Source organism: Vulpes lagopus, chromosome 9 (genome assembly GCF_018345385.1).
Source record: "Vulpes lagopus strain Blue_001 chromosome 9, ASM1834538v1, whole genome shotgun sequence".
NCBI lineage: Eukaryota > Metazoa > Chordata > Mammalia > Carnivora > Canidae > Vulpes > Vulpes lagopus.
In genome coordinates, this window is record NC_054832.1 from 48,650,903 (window position 1) to 48,673,301 (window position 22,399).

General features: G+C 40.3%; 2 protein-coding genes across 5 annotated transcripts in view; one reads left to right on the top strand and one right to left on the bottom strand.

Annotated features, from left to right (window-relative positions):
- The first annotated feature begins 2,034 nt into the window (after window positions 1-2,034).
- RBIS (ribosomal biogenesis factor) lies at window positions 2,035-7,181 on the top strand. Its single transcript, XM_041769272.1, has 4 exons — window positions 2,035-2,160; window positions 4,383-4,499; window positions 6,642-6,758; window positions 7,054-7,181. Exons 2-4 carry the CDS (start codon window positions 4,386-4,388, stop codon window positions 7,123-7,125), a joined length of 303 nt encoding a protein of 100 aa, XP_041625206.1. The 5' UTR covers window positions 2,035-2,160; window positions 4,383-4,385; the 3' UTR covers window positions 7,126-7,181.
- The window catches only part of E2F5 (E2F transcription factor 5), a 29,660-nt gene continuing 14,426 nt past the window's right edge, over window positions 7,166-22,399 (bottom strand). Inside the window, exons 2-8 of one of the 4 annotated variants that reach the window (XM_041769271.1) lie at window positions 16,892-17,001; window positions 15,770-15,931; window positions 14,244-14,287; window positions 12,758-12,822; window positions 11,560-11,824; window positions 9,287-9,331; window positions 7,166-7,951 (exon numbers count right to left, since the gene is read on the bottom strand). In XM_041769271.1, coding sequence (XP_041625205.1) covers window positions 7,842-7,951; window positions 9,287-9,331; window positions 11,560-11,824; window positions 12,758-12,822; window positions 14,244-14,287; window positions 15,770-15,931; window positions 16,892-17,001 — 801 coding nt within the window. In that variant the 3' untranslated portion in view covers window positions 7,166-7,841. Of the gene's footprint in view, window positions 7,952-8,633; window positions 9,335-11,559; window positions 11,825-12,757; window positions 12,823-14,243; window positions 14,288-15,769; window positions 15,932-16,891; window positions 17,002-22,399 lie in introns of those variants that run through there. The other 3 variants (XM_041769270.1, XM_041769269.1, XM_041769268.1) reach the window with 3 other exon arrangements.

The following is a 22,399-nucleotide window of genomic DNA, read 5'->3' on the forward strand; positions in this document are numbered from 1 at the left end:
TCCTAGAGACCGGAGATCGAGTCCCACATCAGGCTCCCTGCATGGAGCCTGCTTCTCCCTCCGCCTGTGTCTCTGCCTCTCTCTCTCTCTCTTTGTCTCTCATGAATAAATAAATAAAATCTTTCAAAAAAAAAAAAAAGACAATTTAAGCCAAAAAAAAAAAAAAAACAGTGTTTTTCCTTAGGTAACAGAAGTCAAGGGAGAGATCTTTCTTCAATCTATGGCTGAATCCAAAGACTCAGATGACATCATCAGGGTCCTGTGTTATATCGTTCGGGTCTGTCTTCTTTTATATGTTGCCCTCTCCCCCTGCAGACAGGTCTCTAGCAAGTTGCCAGAAAAGATGGCTAATAGTAGCCTTAATTTCACATCATCCCAATACCAAGACACGAAGTGCAGGAGATAGCATTTTTCACCAGCTCTACGTGGAACATCTTCAGAGGAGGGCTGTAATTATCAGCTCAACCAGGACCACCCAATGGGAGAAGAATGGTTCCCCAGAAAGGATGCTGAGCAGATAATGGATGCTCTCTGCAGTGGGCATATCCTATGAATAGTCATCTACAGGAAAGGAAGCACAGAGAAATGATCCCACTACTGGTTGGTGAGAAAGGTAAACCAGAAATCCAGGACTCCTCACTCACACCTCAGCTCTTACCTGCATAACCATGCTATTTCTTTTGGGGGGGGGGGGCGTAAATCTTTATCTCACTATTTTACACTAAGAAGCCAGGCCCATAAGTTTCCAGAAACACTATGACGTCATTTCATTACATCTATTTCTTTGTCTCCTATATATATATATATATATACACACACACACATATATATATATATCAGTAACTTCACATTCAAGGAACCATAATTAGAGCTGCCTTGTTTGTTTCAATATTCTGAGGATTTTCTGTAACTTTGGTTTGGTTTTGGTTGTGCCGCCCCCCCCCACACACACATATTATGGGCATTTTACATACAAGCATGTTAAGGTGGTTGTTTTTTTTTTAATTTTTATTTATTTATGATAGTCACAGAGAGAGAGAGAGAGGGAGAGAGAGAGAGAGGCAGAGACACAGGCAGAAGGAGAAGCAGGCTCCATGCACCGGGAGCCCGACGTGGGACTCGATCCCGGGTCTCCAGGATCGCGCCCTGCGCCACCCAGGGATCCCGGTTGTTTTTGTTTTTTAAAGTCGCTCTTAGAATACAACATTTGAATAAACGCACACTGACAGGTAATTTATTCCTCTTTCCTCAGTATATTCCCTAATTTGTTGTGTGTGATGACCATACACATACTGACAGGATTTACTGTAAAAGTGGCTCCTCAAAAAAAGTTAATATAAAAAAATAAATAAAAGTGGTTCCTCTTCCTATAACAGGCAAGTGGCTGATGCAGCGGAAAGAAAATTCTCGGCGAGGCCGGCGAGGCCCGACGCCGTGAGCGCAGGTGCGCAGCGAGGGCAGGTGCGCAGCGCCCCCTCCCGGGTCCGCGGGTGCGCAGGTGCGCAGCGCCCCCTCCCGGGAGCGCGGGCAGAGCCGGCCGGGAGTCTGCGGCTGAGAGCGGACGTGCGGACGTGCGGACGGACTTCCCGGCTCCGAGCCTCGGAAACGCCTCAGTGCGCTCCGCACACATACCTCCCCGCGAGGGAAGTCCAGGCTTGGCTGCATCTCCAACGCCCTGAGCTCGCCGGGGCCGAAGGCCGCTCCTCCATCCCGCCGCAGGTAAGGGATGCTCTTGGGGCCCGGCCTCCCATGCCGGGGGGCGGACACTTCGCCCCAGGGGCGGGGCCACGTTACGAGGGTGGGACCCCGCCCCGAGCGGAATGGCGTCAGGTGGGCGGGGCTTCGTCTGGGCTGGACCGAGCGCTGTGGGCGGGACTGTGCTCGGTGGGCGGGGCTTCGTCTGGGCTAGACCGCGCTGTGGGTGGGGCTTCGTGTGGGCTGGACCTGCGCTGTGGGTGGTGCTTCGCCCGGTGGGCGGGGCTTCGTGTGGGCTGGACCTGCGCTGTGGGCGGGGCTCCGCCCGGTGGGCGGGACTACGGCCTGCGGGAGGAGTTTTTGACTGGCTGCTTCTCCCCCGGAACTTCCGGAAGCTCCTGTGCGTGCAGATGGCGTCGCGTGGGTCGTGAGCTGCTGCACGAGGGCATTGAAGGTGTGGTGAAGGTGGGTTTTCTGGCAGACTGGCGGGAAGTTTTCGGGGTTTGGGGCAGGACTGATGGGTCTCGTGTCAGTGAGGCCTGGAGGCCGGGCTCGGTCGCGGGCTGCCTCCGGCAACCCCAGTGGGCAGCGGGCTCGCGGGCGGAGGCCCGAAACCCCGGCGCCTTGTGGGCCGTAAGCCCCTGTCCGGGTGCCAGTTTTTCGTTGCGTCCCCTGTCATCCCAATATTCACGTTGTTGTCAGAGAACTTCAGTATTGCCCCACCCCCAGGGTATTCCCGGGGTCCTCGTGAACCTTCCTCAAGCCCACAGTTCCAGTGGACTTCTCCCTCTTGCGCCCATGTGTATGCTGCTGCTGGCAAAGCCATATCCCGCGTCTGTCTGTATCACGCACGTATATGCGTATATCGCTTTTTGTTAAGTCTGTCGCTTTTAAACCACCCCTGGCACATGGTAAGTTACGAATACTAGGTGAGTGATTGGATTTGGGCTATTATTGGAAGGATTTTAGAGTGTGTCTGTCTGATTGGTGGGGATAGGATGTGTATCTTCTTCCCGTGTCGGAATCATGAATTTCCTACTGTGTTCCTGTTTGTTTGGAGTCGGAGGACGGTTGGCGTTTGAAAGCATTGCTGCCCCCTAGTAGTTTATTGAAGCTAGTCACTGAAGGAGGATATAAATTTCAGTTGAGAGAGAGAGAGAGAGAAGTCGAGCAAAGGCAAGAAAGGAACATTCAGTGTCTTCAGAGAGCAATTAGTAAACTAGGAGGGGTGTGTATAGAGAAGTGGCAGGAGGTATGTTGGGTGTGTTTAAGCTAGATCTGGGGCTCCGACGTTATACCAGGACAAAGCGCACTGCCCCTAGTGCACTGGAAGAGTGATTCAAAGTTTTTAATATTGGGGAGGTTCATCACATAGACTTGAATGCGGATGACTTAAGCCAGAGGTTGGCAATCTTTCTGCAAAGGGCCAGATGATAAATTATTTAGGCTTTTTTGGCCACCGTTGTAGCAGGAAGGTGGCCATAAACATAGCTGTGTGCTACCAACACTTGAGTTTGGTCCATTGATACAGTTTGCCCATCTGTGGTCTAACCAAATGGACCTAACGACGGTAGCAGTAATCCAGTCCTGAACCAGTCAGTATTACATTATGTTTCTGTATTGGCTTTATTTTTACATGAGACCATATCTAGTCTCCCTGGCTTTGAATCGTGTCATTTCTTCATTACTAACTGTGACATTGGTCAAATTGACCTCTTTGCATCAGTTTTACCTGTAAAATGGGGATAATAAACAGTACCTCCCACAAAGTCTTGTGTAAATTAAAGCACCTATAATATTCACATAGTGCGTAAACACATATTATACACGTAATACTACAAGCTCAATAAATCTTAGTATATTTTTTTAAGATTTTATTTATTTATTCATGAGAGGCACAGAGAGAGAGGCAGAGACACAGGCAGAGGGAGAAGCAGGCTCCATGCTGGGAGCCTGTCACAGGACTCGATCCTGGGTCTCCAGGATCACAGCCCCGGCTGCAGGCGTCGCTAAACCGCTGCACCACTGGTGCTGCCCTTAACTTAATATTTTTAAATTTTTCCTCTATGCATTGTTAAAGCAAACGTGAGACATGTAAGATTTATAAGGCTAGTGCTCTGTAGAACAAAGAAAATATGTAAAGTTTCAAGCCAAGAGCCATTCAGATAGAGGTGATATGGAAGTTGTGAAAGTAATTTAAGGTAGGAAGTTAAGATTAAGGACTGATTTTGAGGAAGTGTACGTAAGTGAGAAAGTGAGGCAAGTAAAAAGGAATGAGAAAGGAGACAGGAGTCCATCCTAAAGTATGATGGGAACCAGAATAGCATAGTAGTATATATAAACTAGCAGGATGGCTGGTGATGGTTAACATGATCAGATGCTGCAGAGAGCTGAGAAAGCAATTGTGTTGGTATTAATGACTTAAACTAGCAGAAATTAACATGGTACTTCCAATGGGCCAGGTATTAGAGATACTGGAAAGAATAAGATATACTCTGCACTCAAACAGCAGAAAACCTAGTAACGATGAAAGACATGAAAATAATTTAATATATGCAGCAACTTTAAAAATAATCAAGAATAAAATGCAATTTCTTAAATTAGTATCTTTACTTTAAAAACTTAAATTGATTTATAGTTTATAAATGTGGGCAGTTAATTGAGCTCCTTTTTTTTTTTCCCCCTAGACAATGGCCAAGAACAAACTAAGAGGACAGAAGTCCAGGAGTGTATTTCATATAGCCAGCCAAAAAAACTTTAAGTCTAAAAACAAAGCAAAACCAGTTACCACTAATCTTAAGAAGGTGAGTACGCATTCTAACTTTATTGTTTACTAGCAAAGCATAGTTGTAAAGCCACTGGGAAACCAAATGCTATTATGTAATACAGGTTCTTTTCTCACAAAGGCAGGATAATTTTCAACATTTTTTTTTAAATGAAAAAACTTACCTCCCTTTTTTGATGTAGATGTGTGAAAAAAGAAAAGACACTATAAATGCATGAGGCTCCAAAGAATGGATTTAAAAGCTTTATCAGTCATTCAAAGAACTGTTTTTAAAAGCTTTATCAGTGAAAAACCATAGTATGGGAAACAGTTCTTATCTCTGAACTCAAATATAGTCAAGAACCTCTTAACAAAGCAAGACATAAAATGCTGGTCAGCACCCCCCCATTCTTTTTCTCCTCACTAATTCTGGTCTCCCTGAAGGTATCTACAACTCAAACAAAAACCTATAAAATAAGATCTTTTCTTTCTTAAAATGCAAAATTTGAAAATAAAGATGTTTGTTTTTGTGCTTTTTTTTCCCCCAAAATATTTGGGAAATGGGAAATTTCTTTGAGCCTACGTAGATTTTCGAAGAAAATTCTTCAAAGGAATATTTTCAAGTTTAAGTAGTAGGTGGAGTCAGCTCTCAGGACTGAGTAATTGTCATAATAGTCATAGAAATGTAACATTTTATCTTTCAGTTTTTATCAACTATCTAAATTGAGCTTTTTGATCAAGCATTTTATGACTTATAAGTGCTATAAAGAAAATAAAGCTAGGTGATATGATATGGGTAGGGAGTGACAATTTTATATAGGGTTATCTTCAAAGTTGACAATGAAGCTGAGATCCAAATAAGGAGCAGTTAGTCTAAAGTTAAGTGTTGGGAGCAGCATATTCTAGGTAGAGAATAGCAAATGCAAAGGCCTCAAGCTAGGGAAAAACTTGGTGTATTTGACTGACAGGAGGTCATACTAGAAGCTTTATATATACTAATAGATCTAAAAGAGGGAAATCTGGATAAGCAGGCTGGTTAGAGAAATTATCAAATAGTTTTTTCAGAAAGTAGCCTAACTTAACTAAGCGGAGGTTGTAAGATTGCTGGGCTTACCATTATCTATGTGGTAAATTAAAGTTTGTGGTCACGAACTCAAAGTGAAGCAAGCCAGTCAATCATCATTTCCTCCAGATTCATTTTTAGTCTCAGAAAAAGCTGTCAGTTGGATTTGACTAGGTTGCCCAGCAGGTTTGATTAAGGAAGAAAAGAGAAGGAAAGTTAAGAAAGAAATGGTTGATTAAATAACGTCATGGAATCTGCTGGCTAAAGGAAAAGTGAGGATATGAAAATGTGAAAAATAGTGAAACTTGTGGGAGACGATTTCAGTAAGACTTACAAATGGTTAATGTTAGTAAACTAAATCAACTAGAACAGGAGGTAGTCCAGTCACAAGCAATGAGGCAGCCAAAGGTGATCCCTTGGGATTGTGTGGCTGAAGGTAGGTGGTAGGAAAGAATCCTGCAGTTGAGGACCTGAAAAGATGAAGAAACCATAGGATTCAATTTCTGTTGGAAGCCCATCACCAGGCATAAGAGAGGTCAGTGAGCCAAGGTTTGAGATCCTGCATGAGGGAGCAAATAAATGTGTTGACAAGTGACATAGTGAGGGAAGAAGTATCAGAATGTTCTGATGCATTAGGTGCAAAGGAGCTGAGTTTTTAAGGAGAAATGGTTTGAGAGCAGCAGTCAAGAACAAGAATATCACCTCACCTCTTAGATTTAAGAGAGGAGTGCTGCAAGGGAAATTGTCCTCCAGTGACTGGAAGGGACATCCAATAAGATCAAGGAAGGATTCAGAGATGGACTGTTAGAAGGAGTGTAAATCATCAATCCAGGTTCCTTGTTTTAAAATGAGAGAGGATACTACCATAGCCTAAAAGGAGTGTGGTTGTGTATTTCAGTGCCTAAACCAACTCTATATCTGAGGTATGTCCACATAATTTTTATTTTTAAAAAACCAGAACCTTTTGTCCAAAATTTCCCGGTAAGACCATAAGAAATTTTGTGTGACTTTTCCCCAAAAATGGGTAGGGTTAATGAATTTTTAGATTTTTAGGTTTAACAAAGTTGAATTAAAGTTGGATATATTTTATCGTTAATGGCCTTTTTTCTTTTTTAAAAGATAAACATTGTGAATGATGAAAAAGTTAACAGAGTGAATAAAGCTTTTGTAGATATACAAAAGGAACTTGCAAATTTCTCAAAAGGCCTTTCCCTTGAACCTCTGCAGAAACAGCTGGTGAGTAGGAATCCTTTGCTTTTGTTATGGCTAATAAGTTAATCTCCCAACTTTTTAAAGCCAGTAAGTTGAGTATAATTTTTAGTATTTGGCTCTCTACTATACTTGGCCCTATAATATATATATAGCATATTGAATCATATTCAGACTCTAAAACATTGAGTCCAAATATGAGAATTTATTACTCTACTTCCAAAGGTATGCCTGGAAGAAATTAGATAATCAATTATATACAAGTCATTTTTGTTCACTGTTGTTATCTACATTTTAAAATATAACATTTTTCTCCCTTCAGATTCCTCAGCAGTGTCATGAAAATGAACCAGTTAATGTTGATGAAGCAACAAGATTAATGGCTCAGTTGTAATACACTGGAGATACATCAACTCCCGCAAAAGACCAATAAATTAAATGTTTTATACAGTTTTATTTTTAAAAATCTTGTTAATGTACAGGCATTGGCACATTTTTAAAACAAACTACATAAACAGATCTTTCCTATAATCTAGGAAAGTGGAATGTCAGAAGTCAACAAAATGTGATAAACTTAAAGTGCTAAAACAGAAGGCACTTCACAAAATCCGTTCACTGAAACAGTTAATATATCCTACTTTACATCCTTCACTTTATAAGTGGCAGTGAATGTGTGTTTGGATTGGAGGACACACAGAAACATGGACAGTTTCGTGGCAGTAAAAAAATATAAGACAAACAAGTGATGAGCTGTTGGCCAACTTTTTTGTTTTCAATGGCCTTAAGTCTACTTTAACTTTCCTCTCATAAGAGGGAAAAACAAGGATTCAGAATTGGAAGAAAAGTGGAAATCTCAGGATGTAATTACTTGAGGGTGGGGGGAGATTTATGGGTATTAAATCAACTTTTCCCTTGAAAAAACCCTTTGTTCTTGGTTGAAAAGAGCCCTTTGTTTTTATGAAGTTTTGTGAAGTAAAAAAGAAAGTATTAGAGAACACTTCAGAATCAGTGAACTAAAAAGGTGTTACATTCATTATTTTAAATACTTAGGTTATTAAGTCTAAAATGTTACAGTTAGAGGTAGATAACAGTCCCAAGTTTCCATGGAATCTAATAATTTAGTATCTGGACATCAAACAGATCACAAACTCCTTCATTATCATCTAAATTAAAGTTGTAGTCATCTGCCGGGGTAGGAGAAAGCCGTAAGAGAGGAAACACTATAAGCAAAAAAAATACAGTGTTAAACACAGGTTTTACATACAGTTAATGATGTTTAACAAACCTGTTCAAATTCATCTACCCAAATTATGTATAAGAATTTTTTAACTATATAATAGAAAAAGTAATCAAATTAATGACTTGTAAGATACTGTATATTTTGAAGGATTCTCATTTAAAGATAATTTATGGATTGGTATGCATAGGTAAAGCTTGAGAAAAAGGTTAAAATTTTTATGGCTTGAACTTGTCACACTAAAATATGTGCTTCAGAAACATTGGTCAAAGTATATCCTCTGATATGCTAAATAAGTTACTACTTTGTTTTGGTTTCTCATAGAGACAGAGAGAGGCAGAGACACAGGCAGAGGGAGAAGCAGGCATCATACAGAGAGCCTGATGTGGGACCCAATCCAGGGTCTCCAGGATCATGCCCTGGGCTGCAGGTGGCGCTAAACCGCTGCGCCACCGGGGCTGCCCAAATTACTACTTTGAAAACAAAAGTAGGAACTCCACTTAATCTGCTGATGTTCTGTTTTTACAGAAATGTGTAATCTCTAATGGTTACTGTACCATTTGCCTCTTTAATAGTTACAACTTCCTAGGTTTGGCTATATTTGTTAGGAACCAGGACTGAACCTAAGAACTTACAAAAAGGTGAAGCCAAGAGTTATTGTTAAAATAATTAAAAATTATTTTTTTGTATTTTTAAGAATTAATTCAGATTAGATGACGACTTGGCTAATGTTAATAATAGTTCATGGAGGGGCACCTGGGTGGCTCAATCGATTAAGTTTCTGCCTTCAGCTCAGGTCATGATCCCAGGGTCCTGGGATTGAGCCCCTGCATTGGGCTCCCTGCTCAGTGAAGAGTCTGCTTCTCCTTCTCCCTCTGCCTTTCCTTCCCTTTGCTTATACTCTCTCTCTCAAATAAGTAAAATATTTTAAAATAATAATAGTTCAGGGACTTCACACTGGTTGCTTGAAATGGTCTTAGTTGGATTATTTACAAAACTGGATTTTGAGATTACCTATAATAATTTTACTCCTCTTGGCCACATTCTTTAGATATGAAAAGAGCTAGTTTACTAACTAGAAATTTATTCAGTGACAATAATAAGTATCCCCTTATGGGCTCTTTTTTTCTCATAATGCAGAAAAGTAAAAATTCTGAAGGATGCCTATGATTTACTATTAAGTGGGAGATTTTTCATAAATCATCATAGGATGTTAAGCAGTTAAAAAACATAGGTTCTGCATTTCTTTTAAATCTTATGCCACTTACAAATTCTAGAAAAGCATTCTTGATAAATAGTAAAACTTTGAACTGCTTACCATCAGAAGACATTAACTCATCAATGATATCTCCACTAATAGATCCTGCTGGAAACAAATGTGATAAAGTTGTCACATGTCTATTTATATAGTTTAGTAGTAAAAAGCAATTTTATTTAAATGCAGCATATATTTAACACAGTATATATTTAAACAGCATAAAACAGTTAAACAGCAGCTTGATTAACAGCACAGTGTTAAGGTCATAGAACTTTATGAAAAAGATACCATTTTCATGAGCACCTACTCTGTGCTTGGCATTACTTTAAAGCTTCCAAACTCAAGATGTAGATCAAAAGACTTGTCATTCGCCCAAAACTGACTCCTCGGTTTTACAAAGTCAGTGGTACTGTAATTCTCCCAGTCACCCAACCTTAAAACTTCAGCATCACTTTCCATTCCTCCTGTTAAATTTATCTCCAGATCTCACATATTTTATTTTGCCTAAACAATATTTCTCAAAAACTCTTTCTCCAATCCTATTATCACCCATTTTAGTGTTAATGTTCTCTCCTTGTTGCATAACTGCAGACATCAAATCTTTAGTCTCCATTGCCTCTAATCTCTTCTGTTTCCCAAAAGCATCCTCTCTGCTAATTGTGTTACTCCTGTGCTCACCAGTACACAGCTCTAAGTATGCTACTTCCCTTCTTGGGGAATCTTCATTGGCTTATGAACTAAAGTCCCAACTCAGCAAAGTTCTCCCTCACTGAACCCAAATTACTCTTCCCTACTATTTCCAAATACAAAACCATATACAGAAATTTAATGCTTTGTGGAGGCTGATGTACTAATTGTGTCTAAGTTAAACCACATAAAACTTGCCTGCCTTTATACATCTCCCACTAGATTATGATTAGATCATAAACTTTTTAAGAAGAACGCTTTCTGCTGTGCACCTCATTCTATATCTGTATCGGAATAGTTATAGAGGAAAGAAAGGAGGAGGCTGAAAAGTATTTTGTGTCCAGTTAGATCTTTATAGCCTTATTCTGAACTATTGTGAACTCCCAGAGTAGTAAGCCTCATGCCACATTCCATGACACATGAGATGTGTGCCAAAGGTGAAAATAAACATGGGATTGTATACAATATCGTTTTTTTTTTTGTTTTTTGGTTTTTTAAAGATTTTGTTTGTTTATTCATGAGACACACACACACACACACACACACACACACACACACACACACACACACACGCAGAGAGAGAGAGAGGCAGAGACACAGGCAGAAGGAGAAGCAGGCTCCCTGCAGGGAACCCGATAGGGGACTCCAGGATCACGCTCTGGGCTGAAGGTGGCGCTAAACCGCTGAGCCACCCGGGCTGTCCTACAGTGTTGTTTTTAATAGTCTGCAATATTACATCTAGACTGGCATGACTAAGTCTAAGTCAATCATTCAATAACTATTCAGAGAATAGCTGCCATGGACCCTTTATTTGGGATCTGTAAGGAGTGGCTAAATACCTGGCCATGTAACCACAGAAAAAAAATTGAGTGCCAAGGAAGTTTCTATAATTTAGATCTGGACCCCTCCGAATGCCCAGTTTTTAGAGTTTTAATTACTTTCATTTCAGATTAAACGACTTAGGAAGGCAAGATATCCTAAATTGGAATTGAGACCTTTTTTCAAATACATAAAACTAAGCCTTCCAAATAAAAAGTATGACAATAAGAGTATGAAGAAAGGAGGCAAGTGTCACTATACATCAGTTTTGATTTTTTTAAAGGTAATTGGAACGCATTTAACTCCCTTAATACTAGAGTGACTTAAGAGATAAAAGAACCTTACCCAAGTAAGCCTCTGATTAAAAAAAAAAAAGAAAAACCTGACATATGTACATAGTAAAAGTGGGGGGAAATGAACAAATTTCGATTAATTCCAAACATGGAATCCTATGGAACACTGCATACTTAGGCCCATTAACTATCTTTTCCTTGGTCTCTGTTTTAAAAGTCTACAGTCCTAACCACATTATCCTGTATCCAATTGTCTGTGTGTCTGAACATATAATCAGATTGTACGTCTACGTTACCTCAGAAACAAATCTGTAGTAATATAATTAAAGGCAGGGTCCGTTTTAAAATTTTCCTCATCACACCTATCCCAGTGCTGGGCACACAGGGGACACTAAATATTAAGCTTACCATTTTGCCGCCTGTGTTTGGTAAGAGAATAACCATAGCTGACATTCAGAACAGCTCACCAACTTGTTTAATACAGTATTCATATTCTCCCTTCTTGACTTTTTAAAACAAAGGCCCTAGACCCACCTGATGATAAGTCTGTGGCTGGTGTCTGTTGAAGATTTTGGCTTCTTTCGGAGACATGTTCAGGCAGATTCTGGGTTGCTATGTTGGATTTCTGTGCAGTCACTGGAGTGGAGGGCTGAGAGGAGGGTTGTGTGAGGTCATCAGGTGGGGGGACAGGAAAAACCACAGGCTTAGACGAACTGGACTCTTTATTTATAAGCAGCACGTGGATAGGTCCTGAATGACTCTTTAGATTGATCTGGTATTTCTTTTGTCCATTCTGACCCTTTAAAGTTATTGGTTATAAACAAATGAATAAATATTAACATTTCTAAGTACCTTGGAACATTAAAAACTAAAATAAGCAAAGCTATTAGGCACTAATTATACATATAGCATAGAATTATATATAGCAGAGTCAATAAATCGACTTTGACTCAAAGCAATCTATTATTGTTATTATTGTTGTTATTATTATTGTTGATATTCAAGTTGAACTTTCTCCGTAGTCAGGACTGTTATATCAGTTATAGTCATTTTAATTGATTCTTCAAACATTACTGACTGTATCATTACCCATTCCTTCATGTCTTCTAGCTCAAAATCAAATTTGATAAAACTGGTAATCAGAATGTTAAATGGGGGACACCAGGGTGGCTCAGTGGTTGAGCATCTGCCTTTGGCTCAGGGCATGACCCCGGAGCCCCAGGATCGAGTCCCATGTCAGGCTTCCTGCATGGAACCTGCTTCTCCCTCTGCCTCTCTCTCTCTCTCTGTGTCTCTCATGAATAAATAAATAAATAAAATCTTTAAAAACCAAAAAATGTTAAATGAATCGGTCACTTCTGTAATTTTACTAAAGTCATCCAAATTCAGATATCAATACTTTGAGATAAAAAACTTAAGAAGCAGTAATTGAAAGTGTTTACACACAGTTTGCTCTTGTACAGCTAAAGAGAAAACACTTGTCCCTCTTAAAGACAGTAGGTCAATTTTAAGAAAAGTTCTCCTACATGGGATCCCTGGGTGGCGCAGCGGTTTGGCGCCTGCCTTTGGCCCAGGGCGCGATCCTGGAGACCCGGGATCAAATCCCACGTCAGCCTCCCGGTGCATGGAGTCTGCTTCTCCCTCTGCCTGTGTCTCTGCCTCTCTCTCTCTGTGTGTGACTATCATAAATAAATAAAAATTTAAAAAAAAAAAAAAAAGTTCTCCTACATACCATTTCTGGGATAGGTACCTCCAGCTGAGTACCAGAAGGTGCTTGAATGGCCAAAAGTGTATCACCTGGTGAAAAAAATATTTTTAAATTTTAGAAGATACAATGATCTTGGAATACAGTGGCAAGAGTATGGACTCTGGAGTCAGAATGCTTGGGTTTGAATCCCAGGTTAGGTGACCTTGGTTCCTAATTCTGTAAAATGAGGGAAATATAACTTACTGCATTGGCTTGTTTAGGGTTTAGATGAGGTAATACATGTAGACCTTAGAAGAGGGTAAATATTCAGCATTAGCTCTATTCTCATTAACAAAGTCAGCTCGTTAATTTTATCTTCTGTCTGTGTAAAAATCTGAGGTTCTTGAAACCTTTAGCCTCAAATAACACTGTTTACTTGAGATTTTTAAATTACTGAAGTGTCTAGGGATTCTAGAGATTAGGTATGATACTGTGAAATCTTGAGCTTAAGTGAACTTAATTTTAAAAGCTAAATTCAAAGCAGACTCTGTTGAATTGAAAATTAAAAATACTTTCCCCAAACTTTCTTAGAATGCTCAGAACAGGGATGCCTGGGTGGCTCAGTTGGTTAAGCAGCTGCCTTCGGCTCAGGTCATGATCCCAGGATCCTGGGATCAAGCCCTGCATGGGGCTCCCTACTGCTTGGGGAGTCGGCTTCTCCCACTCTCTCTGCCCCTCCCCTAACCTGTCCTCTGTGCACGCTCTCTCTCAAATAAATAAATCTTTAAAGAAAAAGAAAAGAAAGAAAGCTCAGGACATAAGGTGGCAGAATAAAGCAGTAACTCCACACATATCGTCAACATAGCCTTGGAAAGTCAGACTTCCCCTGGCAAGGTGCCTGGCAGATCTTTTTTTTTATGTGCATAATGCACAAGACTGTCCTTTTAATAAGCCAGCATAACTAAATGTAAACATGTATGCAAAATTTCATACTTGCAATATAATTATGGGAATATAGCCCCTTTCCCGCTATAGTTATTAATACACTGTATTGTCCTTTCGGGGGAAAACATGGAGGCAGGGCTAGGAATCATTGTCCTGGTAATATAATGGATTCACCTAACTCTGCCCTCACGTTTTCTTTGAAGTGCACTGTGACCAGCACATTTGCTCCATACAGTTTCATAAACAGTACCAGTGAGAACCATGTTTTGTTCAAATTTGGTCACTGACAGACACTCCAGTTCTGGGACTTTGAGACTGCTGTTTAATCTCTGACTTAGCTGCCCCGCCCACACCCAGTTTACACCTACCAATACAGTCAATGAGGTGAAAACCGAAAAGCAGTTATAGTCATGAGAACAGAAACAAAAGCACCTATAACTACAGAGGCTCTGCAGAGGGACACAGAATGTCCTTAGTTCCTGAAAATAAGGACTTAGGGTGAGTGCCTGGGGAATTTCGAATCACTCTTTGCTAAACAGGTGGATCAGAAGAAGAATGTTAGAACAAATTGACTAAAAGTACTTACCATTAAAGCAATTACAGATGTCTTCATGAGTTACATAGGAAAATGTACTGTCATGAGAGTTAAGGAACAATGTGTATACCAAGGTCTAGGCATTTAAATTAATAAATCTGCAGGCCAAAACAAAATGACCAATGCATGAAGGTGCTGCCACACAGGATAAGATTTAAAAAATAAATTTTTAAAAAAGGTATTTAGTCTAAAAGGCAAAGACAGAGGTCCATAAGGATGGGTCCAAAAGCCCATCCTTTGCTCTGAGAAGTCATTTTTGATTTCTGTGACATCTAAGGACCTTTGAGAGGGAGATGAAAAACAGTGCATATTGCTCACAGAGCAGAGCTTCTGGAAGGGAAAATATTGATGGGGAAAAGGATGTTATTAGCAGGAGTGGACAGTGACCAGATAGACCTCCAAATCGAGAATCTTCCTGAGTCATGGTTTAGGGAATTGGGAATGGCCAAAATCTTGGAAAGCAGTGCAGCAAAGTCCAAGATCAACTAGTTCAATGGTTTTTGTATCTTGGGGCACCACAAGGCACAGCTTGAAAACCCCATTGTTATCAAACTGTTAAGGAGCTTTGATTCATAGAAAGGAAATAGCAAATGAGATCATGGACTTATTCAACAGATTACAAAACAACATAAAAAATTAGTTGTAAAAAAAAAATTAGTTGTATACATTAGTCAAAATTCATGAGAAGTGGTAGGAGATAAAGGCCATTAAAAAATTCCATAAGAGGGATTCCTGAGTAGCGCCTGCCTTTGGCCCAGGGCAGGATCCTGGAGACCCGGGGTCGAATCCCACGTCGGGCTCCCGGTGCATGGAGCCTGCTTCTCCCTCTGCCTCTCTCTCTCTCTCTCTCTCTCTCTCTGTGACTATCATAAATAAATAAAAAAAAATTAAAAAAAAAAAATTCCATAAGAGTACACATAAGTTTACAAATCAAGAGAATCATTGGTATTTAAGAGAACAGTGATTTTTAAGAAACACGTGAAGTAAACACTAATTTTTTTCCCCCAACGTAATATCATAAATACATAAGCCTTGGTCCCCAAACTCAAGCAGGTACTATCTTTGAGTTAATATTAGGCAGAAAATATCCTGGATTGATTGCAGGCTCATGATATTTTATTTTCAAGCAAAAATTAATTTTTCAAAACTACTGAATTTTTAACCACTTCAGAACACTGAGCATAATTATTTAAATATATCTATACATTTAACAATGACTTCTAGTATTCAGAAACCCCCATGCACACTTTAGCTAGCATACTGCATCCTATCAATGATAGATTGAAAGTAGATGAATTTTTTTTCTCAATGCAACACAAGAATAATGTTAATAGATGTATTATGTACTTTAAAAAGTAAAAACTTTTCAAATGTTAGTATAAATTACTAGAATATAAAATTAAAATATATTCACTTATAAAACTTTTTTAAAAAACAATAAAGTAACTGATCTTCAGACTGGAAAATATATAAATACAAATTCTACAGCTATATGTGTAACTTATTTAAAAGGATATCTATTATTAATGGAGTCGTCCATCACATTTTTGATGCTTTGCTGTAGCCACAACTTCTGCTGATCAAGTTCTCTTTCCTTCAGTTCTAGATCTTCAATTTCAGCTTTAAGATATCTTAATCTATCTATGACTTCTTTAGTATTACAGCCAGCACCTACACCTCTTAAAAACATACAAGAATTAGTATTCCCAGTATCAGGCCCAGGTTAACATCATTTACTTTTTATAGTAATAATAAAAACTGACTTAATTAGTAATTTATTCAAAACAAAAATCTTTGTAATTTTCTAAAAATGAAGCATTAAAATCCTTAGAAAATTTAAACATCGTACCTCTGAATATATTTGCTTAGAAAATGTATCCGCAAGAACAATCAGATTATCAAAATTCTCAATGTTTTTGCCATACAGAGAATGAAAATTTTTGTAAAGTCAAAAAAAAAAGTTTTCAGTATGTCCTAGAATGGTGCTTGTCCTCTGAAAGGCCAGGCTAGTGACTGGCACCAAAAGGGTATCAGAGCTAAACAGTCACACCTGGAAGTGTCATGATGTAGACTGAGATGCTGGTAAAATAAATTACAACCTTTTAATATTTTGGTGAGATTCTGGCTTTAAAACAAAACAAAACACAAAACTAAGGCCAAAGGGGACAAATCTGCAGAACAGAAAGGATTTTTTACATTCAAACATACAACCATACAACAGTTAACAAATGACAACATGCATTTCGATCAACTTACTATATATATGGTACACATTCCTACATATAGCATGTAGTTCCTGTTCTTAAGGAGTTTATGTTAGCTGGGCAGCTAAACACTTAGGCAGAGAGGGATTAATAATACAAAGCAGCATGCAGTGTGTGCCAAATGAGCATCCTGAGGGAGAAAATAAGTTGTGAATGTTCAGACTGTAAATCAACAGTGGACAGAGCAAGGCAACATGCCAACACAGGAGTGACACATACAGAGGCCCAGAGCAGTATGCAGGGAAGGACAAGGTAGGTGCCCGGTGAAAGCAGGGGGCCAAGAGAGAGGATTTAGGAGAGCTAAACAGGTCAGATCTTACAGAGCATAGGAAGAAAAATAAAGGTTTTAGACTAGGGTGCTGGTTTGTGACTTACTTCCATTGTATACTGTTTTTTGACTTTTTTTCAATCAGGTCAATTCCCTCCAAGACATTGGTGATATCATAAATTCTTCTCTTTTGTCTCACAGCCAGAGTATCTGCAGCCTGTTTTTTAAAAGGGGGGGGGGGGCGGCAAAGAACAATGAAATAAAGGACAATTCATATTTTAAAGCCAAAAAAGATTAATTATTAAGTTGACAGCATGAGAGCCCAATCCCAAATTTGACCTGGTCAGTTGCTTGGGAACAATAGCTCTGAAACGTGGCAAATACCAAAGAAATTATTCCATTTAAAAGCCAGCAGATGTTAGAGTGGGGAAAAAATATATGAAATATGAAAGGTCATGACATGAAGCCCGCAAAAATAAAAGAACACAGTAAGAATACTTCATGTCATCTTATGGACTAATCTCAAGGAGGAGCTACTAATTGTCTACCCGTGTCACTTCCTATTTTATTTCTCTGTTCATAAACAGTCTCGTCTAAAAATAGCCTTGTTTTTTGCAACTTTGGAAAACTACATCTCAGCAACCTGTTAAATAATTAAGTCTAGATACTTGGCAGGGGGGTGGATTCTATATTATACGTACATTTGTAGAACCTTGAAATGTACTATCTACATTTTTTAAATTCACAGTGAAAATGGAGGAGTGAATCATGCCATCCCAACACAAAGCATAAAATCAACAAGAAATCAGAATCTATGGCACAAAGTCATGGTCCCAGAAGATACAATACAAAAGCTTGGTAGTTTGACTCAACAAAAGTTAGGTCAAGAAGAATATTTCATGCTATCTAATGATACGAATAAAATGCAGGAATATCATACTGTTTCTCTAACTGGTTCCCACTCATACTTGGGAGCTTCATTCTGCCTAATGGAATAGACAAAACCTTAAAAAAGAGGTTATCCTACAGCTCTTTTTCAGGGTGAGTTAGACAATAACCTATCTTGAATGTGGAGTCACACAATAAGAGTCATGGTAGTAATGAAAAACACATTTATGTCCTTACTGGCAAAGCTCAGCATGTTACCCAAATTAATGAACAGAATTTAGCTTCATATAATGGGTTACCACTCTCCCAAGGCATTACTACATTCTCAATTCTTTAAAAACATAGGCCACACACACGCATAAAAATCCAGGACCTTCTTTCTACAGGAGCGGGTGTGACCAACTCACAGGCATTTAATGTCGATTCTATCAGTCCCTTTATTGTGCTACCAAAAGGCCAAGCTACCACTGTCTGATTAATCATTCATGTCTTTGGGACGCCTGGGGGGCTCAGAGGTTGAGCATCTGCCTTTGGTCAAGGCATGATCCTGGGGTCCCGGGATCGATTCCCATATCAGGCTCCCTGCGAAGAGCCTGCTTCTCCCTCTGCCTATGTCTCTGCCTCTCTCTTTCTGTGTCTCTCGTGAATAAATAAATAAAATCTTAAAAAAAAAATCATTCAGGTCTTCAGGAAGGGGACTCATGCTTCAATCAGTGGCCCGAGAGAATAAATAACATGTGGCAGAAAGAATGAAGAACCAGAAACCGAGGCTCTGAGCCCCAAAGTCTGACTAATTTGATCCCATCTCTTCTAGGAAACCAGAAAATCGAAAGTAGGACTAGACATGGTCTCATTGATCTCCTCTTCCCTTGCACTTAACCATTTCCTTCCTGTTTTATCGACCTTCACAAAGTTCCTTGAGTTTAAGGCTGTGTCCCTAAAGAGCAATAATCTCCTGCAAAGTCAAACTGTAAAAATCTGAAGTTGAGGATTCATCTCTCACTTTCCTCTGAAAAGGCCCTCTTGAGAAGTAACCCAGGGCACTTCAAAGCCAGCTCTACATTATCCGTGTACTCACTCACAAAAGCCTTCACACCCATAGCAACGGCTCACCGGTTGGGGTATTAGGACATGTTTGTAAGAACCAGACTGCAAGAGCTATCCAAGGTCACCAGGCACAGAGCCATCAGAGCTCACTTTTAGCTCCAAATTTTTTAAAGTCTATAATCTATCTAGTTTATTATTAATTCATTATTAACTAACAATTACAAATTTTTGTCCTTTATTTCCCAAACTAAATACTTTTCTACTTAAGCATATAAACACATGAACGACCAGCACGTACAGAACATATCACTTAAAAAGGATCTCCAGGAAGCTTTTATTTCAGCAGCCCCGTCATTCTTTCGACATTAGGTTCTGGAGTTAGGCACACAGAGATCCAGTCACAGCAACTGGTGACTTCCTATCTTCAGCTGGCCTCAAACGCATTAGGCCTCATTTTCTTCTTTGTAAAATGTAACCTATCTGAATTGTGAAGATTAAACTAGATAATAGCACAACGTCTGCTGCATAATGAATACTTCAATGCTGGAAAGTAACAGCCTCATCATCAAAATACAGGTTGAAGCAGGGGATCGTGGATGAGATTTAGAGTTTGTGTGTATATATACGGACCTATCACGTTTTATGTAGTGTTTGGAAAAAGTTGTGTGAATTATTAAAGTTTTATGAAGTAATTCAAGACATCATACTCAATAGAATCATACAATGAAATCACCACCACCACCACCTTCATTCATTTCCACCTATGATGTGCCAGGCTTGTTCCATGTCTTGGATAGAGTAATAACAGAACAAAAGTCCCTGCCCTCAGAAAGGGGAAAGGAGTTAACAATATGCAATTAATTAGGAGGAATGCATGTAGGGGCTATATTTAACAGAATTTTAGAGCTCCCTGAATAAGGTGGCATTTGAATTGAAAGGAGACAGGGACCCTTGAGAACCTGTGACAGGAAGCAGCAAGTGCAAAGGCTCTGAAGTGGGAATATGCTTACTTCCCTCAAGGAAAGACAGGCAAGCCATTATGGCCAGAACAGTGAGGGAGAGGGAGAACAATGAGAGAAAAGGGGAAAAAAGGAAAGGAGCAGGAGGGAGGGAGAGTAGGAAAGTGAGAGACAGATAGATGATTAACACTGGATATCAAGGGGCCGGATCACTGCGGTCTTGCAAGCCACTGTGAAGACTTCAGGTCTTATTCCCAGTGAAATGGAAAGCCACCGGAAGGCTTTTAAAGCACATGCTGATTTGATGCCATGCTTTAAAAGGTTCTTTCCTGCTGCTCTGGGTAGGGAAAAAAAGAGGCTAGTGAGAAGGCAATGACAATAATCCATTCAAGAGATGGTAGTGGCTTGGGAGAAGGGGTAGCTCTGGAGGTTGTGAGAAATGGGGAGGTTCAGGATAGATTTTGAAGCTATAGCAAGCAGCAGATCCAGAGCAGTCAAGAGTCATTCCCACAGTTTTTGACATGAGCCACTGGAGATGAGGAAGACTGTAGAAGAACAGGTTTGAGGCACCAAAAATCAGGAACTTGGCTTTGTATAATTTGACCTCCAAGGGGAGATGTTCAGAAGACCACCAGAGACGAGAGTGTGTGATTAGCAGAGAAGTCCAAGCTAGAGATACAACTTCAGTAATCATTAGTATATGGACATTTTAGGTCCCAGGATAGAACCTACTGGATTCACCTAAGGAGGTGACCATAGAAAGAGATGTCCAAGGGCTGACCTCAGGGTGCTCCAGTGTTTAAGATCTGGGAAGCGAGAGGAACCCCTGGGTGGCTCAAGGATTTAGCTCCTCCCTTCAGCCCAGGGTGTGATCCTGGAGTCCTGGGATCGAGTCCCACATCAGGCTCCCTTGCATGGAGCCTGCTTCTCCCTCTGCCTGTGTCTCTGCCTCTCTCTCTGTGTATCTCTCATGAGTAAATAAATGAAATCTTTAAAAAAAAAAAAAAAAAGATCTGGGAAGCGAGGAGCGACCTGCCACTGAAGAAAGAGAAATACAGAGTGGGGTCTTGGATGCCAAGGGAAGAGTGTAAGAGTGACCAGGTCAAGTACCGTGTCAGGGTGAGTCAGATGAGCAGTGAGACCTGATCACAGATATGACTTTGGCAAGGTCACTGGTGACCTTGGTCAGAGCTTTCTTGGCAGAGTAATGGAGTCAAAGCCTTAATGGAGAGATTCCAACAAAGAGTGGAAGGAAAGTGGCCACAGACAACTCTTCTGAAGAGTTCTGAGGCAAAGAGGAACAGAAGAATGGGGCAGTAGGTGTCAGGAGTTGTGGGGTCCCTCCAGGAAGTTTTTTCCCCTTCCTTTCTCGTCTCCTTTAAAGATGGGAGCTAATTCAGCCGGTAAGTTACGCTGATAAGAACTGTCCAGTGACGAGGGAAGAGGGATAATTAACCATGCAGGAGAGACAAGGGCCAGCTGTAGGTGGGCAAGGGGGAATGTGAATCAGATGAGCTGAGGATTAGCCTATAAATATAATAACAAGCATTTTAATAACTGCAGTCCAGCCAAGTGGCCGGTGCAGATAGAGGTTGGATAGTGAGCAAGGTAGGGGGACGGGCTAGACATTTCCTTCTGGTTGCTTTCTATTTTCTCCTAAGTGGAGGCTGGTGAGAGGGGGGTGTGGACGGGAGAGGATGCTTAATGGTTTAGAAGATAGAAGAAAGTTGAAATATTCCTCTAGGAGAGTAAGAGAGTAAGCAGCGTAGAAGAAATGCTGGACCCAGTACTAGTCCTCCTGACGTGGTTGTGAATTTAAACTGAGACCCATGAGCATCAATGTGCACTCTTCCCCAGGCCTGAGGGTCAACCTGGGTACTGACAAGGGGCAGGCAGACAGCAAAATGGGTACATCCTCATCCCATGTTGCCACAGAATTATTGAATTAGACGCACATGTGCATGTATCGAATTTACTTTTAAAAATTACATTTGCTATTATAGATTTGACCTAGAAGACATTAAGGAAGCCTCTATTTGTACCAAATCAACTCAACTTGAGGGCGGGGTTGGGGGGGTGGGGAAGGAGGGGAATAAACCACCCTCTGAAAGAAATACATCTCCCCTCCAAATATTAAATCCGTTCCTACAAATACTGCGAACAAGGTGGCTTCTATATGTGGGACAAACTTAAAGCCTGTGATGCTTTGTAGAGGTGGGCAGGATAAATCAGGAGAACCAAGAGAGGTCGCATGTAAGGGCTAAAAGGGCCTTAAGAATTTCCTGGACCCACTCCCTCACTTTAACTAAGACCCAATGTTAACTCTGGAGGAGGGAGAGAGATTATGTGGTAGATTTATTTGAGTTAAGATTAGTTGCAGCTCATTTGTTCAACAATGTTCTTCTGATGGAGCCTGATGTATTGCATTCAAAAGCGCTAATATGCAAACAATAACTATGGGAAACATCCCGTCTTTCAGGTTCTGCATCTGCAAATCAGGTACTTTACTCTCTTCCAGGCAGTAACTGTCGATCCATGTGTATTCAATGTTTTAGCTACCGTGCTTCGGAAACACTTCAGTAAGTGGGGCCGGAATCCAAAAGTAAAAAATGTGCCATGGAAGCACTCCCGAAAATCAATTAGTTATATACGCATGTGCACAGGAGAGGATAGGATGCTGAGAATAAGGTGAAGAGAATCCAACTGACGCATGCAGAGTAC